General features: G+C 56.3%; 1 protein-coding gene across 1 annotated transcript in view; it reads left to right on the top strand.

Moving 5' to 3' along the window:
- LOC104080429 (ankyrin repeat and fibronectin type-III domain-containing protein 1-like) overlaps window positions 1–2013 on the top strand; it is a gene marked incomplete at its 5' end in the record, with an annotated part of 16418 nt that overhangs the window by 10291 nt on the left and 4114 nt on the right. Inside the window, 2 exons of the mRNA XM_009582826.1 lie at window positions 1049–1217; window positions 1468–1634. Of these exons, the coding sequence (XP_009581121.1) occupies window positions 1049–1217; window positions 1468–1634 (336 nt within the window). The remainder of the gene's footprint in view (window positions 1–1048; window positions 1218–1467; window positions 1635–2013) is intronic.

The raw sequence follows: 2013 nt of genomic DNA, 5'->3' as shown, positions 1-2013 counted from the left end.
GGGTTGAGATAAAACAGTTTAATAATTGAAATAAAACAAAATAGAACAGTAATAGTAACAGTGAGGACAACAACAATAACAGAATATACAAAGTAGGCGATGCACAATGCAACTGCTCACCGACCGCGTGTCACGAACGGGGGGCGAGCCCCCCCACACACCCGGTTTTTATACTGAGCATGATGTCACATGGTATAGAATACCCCATTGACCAGCTGGGTCCACCACCCCGGCTGTGCTCCCCCCGGTGCAAGCACCAACCCCCGACAGCCAAAGCATCAATGGGCCATCAACGCTCCTTTCATACCAAAACACAGCACACCCCCCAACCTACTGGGAAGAAAGTTAACTCTGTCCCAGCCAGAACCGGGACATCACCGCAGCAGGCAGGGTACCGCAGCCCCTGGTCCCTCTGAAGCATGGATCAGATTTTAGTCCCGTGCAAATAGAAGGCAAGTGGTGGACAACAAGCCTACCCAGGGACAGTGTCCATGGGAGCTGTTTGTCTTACCCTCACATGTACCTCCAAAGCAAGGTCGGTGACTCTGGGTTTGCCTGCCATGTGGTTTTGTCCTGGGCTAAGCCCCTGCAGCACGAGACCAGCCCAGCTCTGCCCCTCCAAAGCAGGATGGTCACTGGCCAGCCATGGGATGGAACTGCAGCCTCCTGGGCCAGACTGCATGGGGAGAAATCCCTCCTCCACCATGCTGGGAAGGTGTCCACCAGTCCCAGTGCCAGGCGTGTGCTTCTGGCCGGGCAGCTGTGAGGGCACCTCTCAGAGCAGGGCTAAGACCATGGCTGGTGCACGTCTTCTCTGAGACCCTGTTGTAATGAGTTTGACCGGTAGTTTAGAGACTTTTAGGAGAAGTAAGAGAGAAAGAGGGGTGCGCAGATTATGCCAGAATCTGCGATGAGCCTCTGGCTGTGTGCTGAAACAGCAGTGTCCCCTGGCTGCGGGTGGTCCCTGAGGACTCCTCTGCGGATGAGGACTCAGTGGAGGCCTCACCAGGTGATGTTAGCAGCTGTTACCTGCAGTATCTTCTCGCAGGCCAAAGATTTCCGTCTGTACAGCCAAGAGGTGCTGGACTTTGGGGGCCAGGTCTCCTTCCTGCTGCTGCTGCCTCCGTCAGACGACGTCTGCACTGCTCCGGGCCAGAACAACCCCTACACCCCTTGCTCTGGCTTCCTCACACTGCCGCTGCAGATCTTCGAACTAGGTGAGGAGAGAGAATGCCAAAACCCAACCTTGCTGGTCTCCTTGTCCTCTGAAACCTCCCAAGAGCTGGGATGGGCACTGAGGTGGGCTGGAGCTCCCTTACCTCCCCCAGGAGAGGAGGGATGGAGGGGAATGCTGAGGGCTTTCCGGGTGGGCTAGAGTGTTGCCTCTTCCCTGTGTTGGGTGAGTGTGGAGGAGTCCGTAGGGCATCCATAGCAAGGGACCTGATATATTTTTCATTCCCTTCCCAGTCCACTTCTTCACGTACGACCGGGAGTTCATCACCCAGTACTGCCAGGTGTCCGCCCTCCTGGAGCTGGAGTCGCTCCTCTCTCAGCAGAGCCTCAGGGAGGCCTTCTCTGATGCCGAGCTCTCCACCGCGAAGCAGAGGCACCAGCAGGTTCAGGAGTACATTCAGGTACACAGAGCAGGAGCGCACTGGAAGGGAGCCAGGCTCAACGGTGCCCATGGGATGTGGCCAGGACAGTCGTGCCCTGGACGAGCTGCAGGAGCATTCCCACCGGGGCTGTTCACTGGTGTTCCCGGTTGTCACCCTGTGGGGTTTCTCTGAGATGGCAGATGGGCAGCAGCAGGCAGGGCTTTGTCTAGGAACTTCTTACTGCAATGATCATGTAAAAAATCCAGATTAGAGAGCCAGAGGCTCCTGCTCTGCAGGTCCCCACCTTGCTAGAAAAGGTCCTGGAAGTACATTTTGGGATGGACGTGCGAAAGAGCACCCCACGCTACCCTCTTTCCCAGCACCGCTGACTGCATCAGGCAGGTCCTGTTGAATAGGC

Source organism: Fulmarus glacialis, unplaced genomic scaffold (genome assembly GCF_000690835.1).
Source record: "Fulmarus glacialis isolate BGI_N327 unplaced genomic scaffold, ASM69083v1 scaffold14938, whole genome shotgun sequence".
Taxonomy (NCBI): Eukaryota; Metazoa; Chordata; class Aves; order Procellariiformes; family Procellariidae; genus Fulmarus; species Fulmarus glacialis.
Note: the sequence above shows the minus strand (reverse complement) of the source record. Positions and strands in the feature narration are given on the sequence as shown.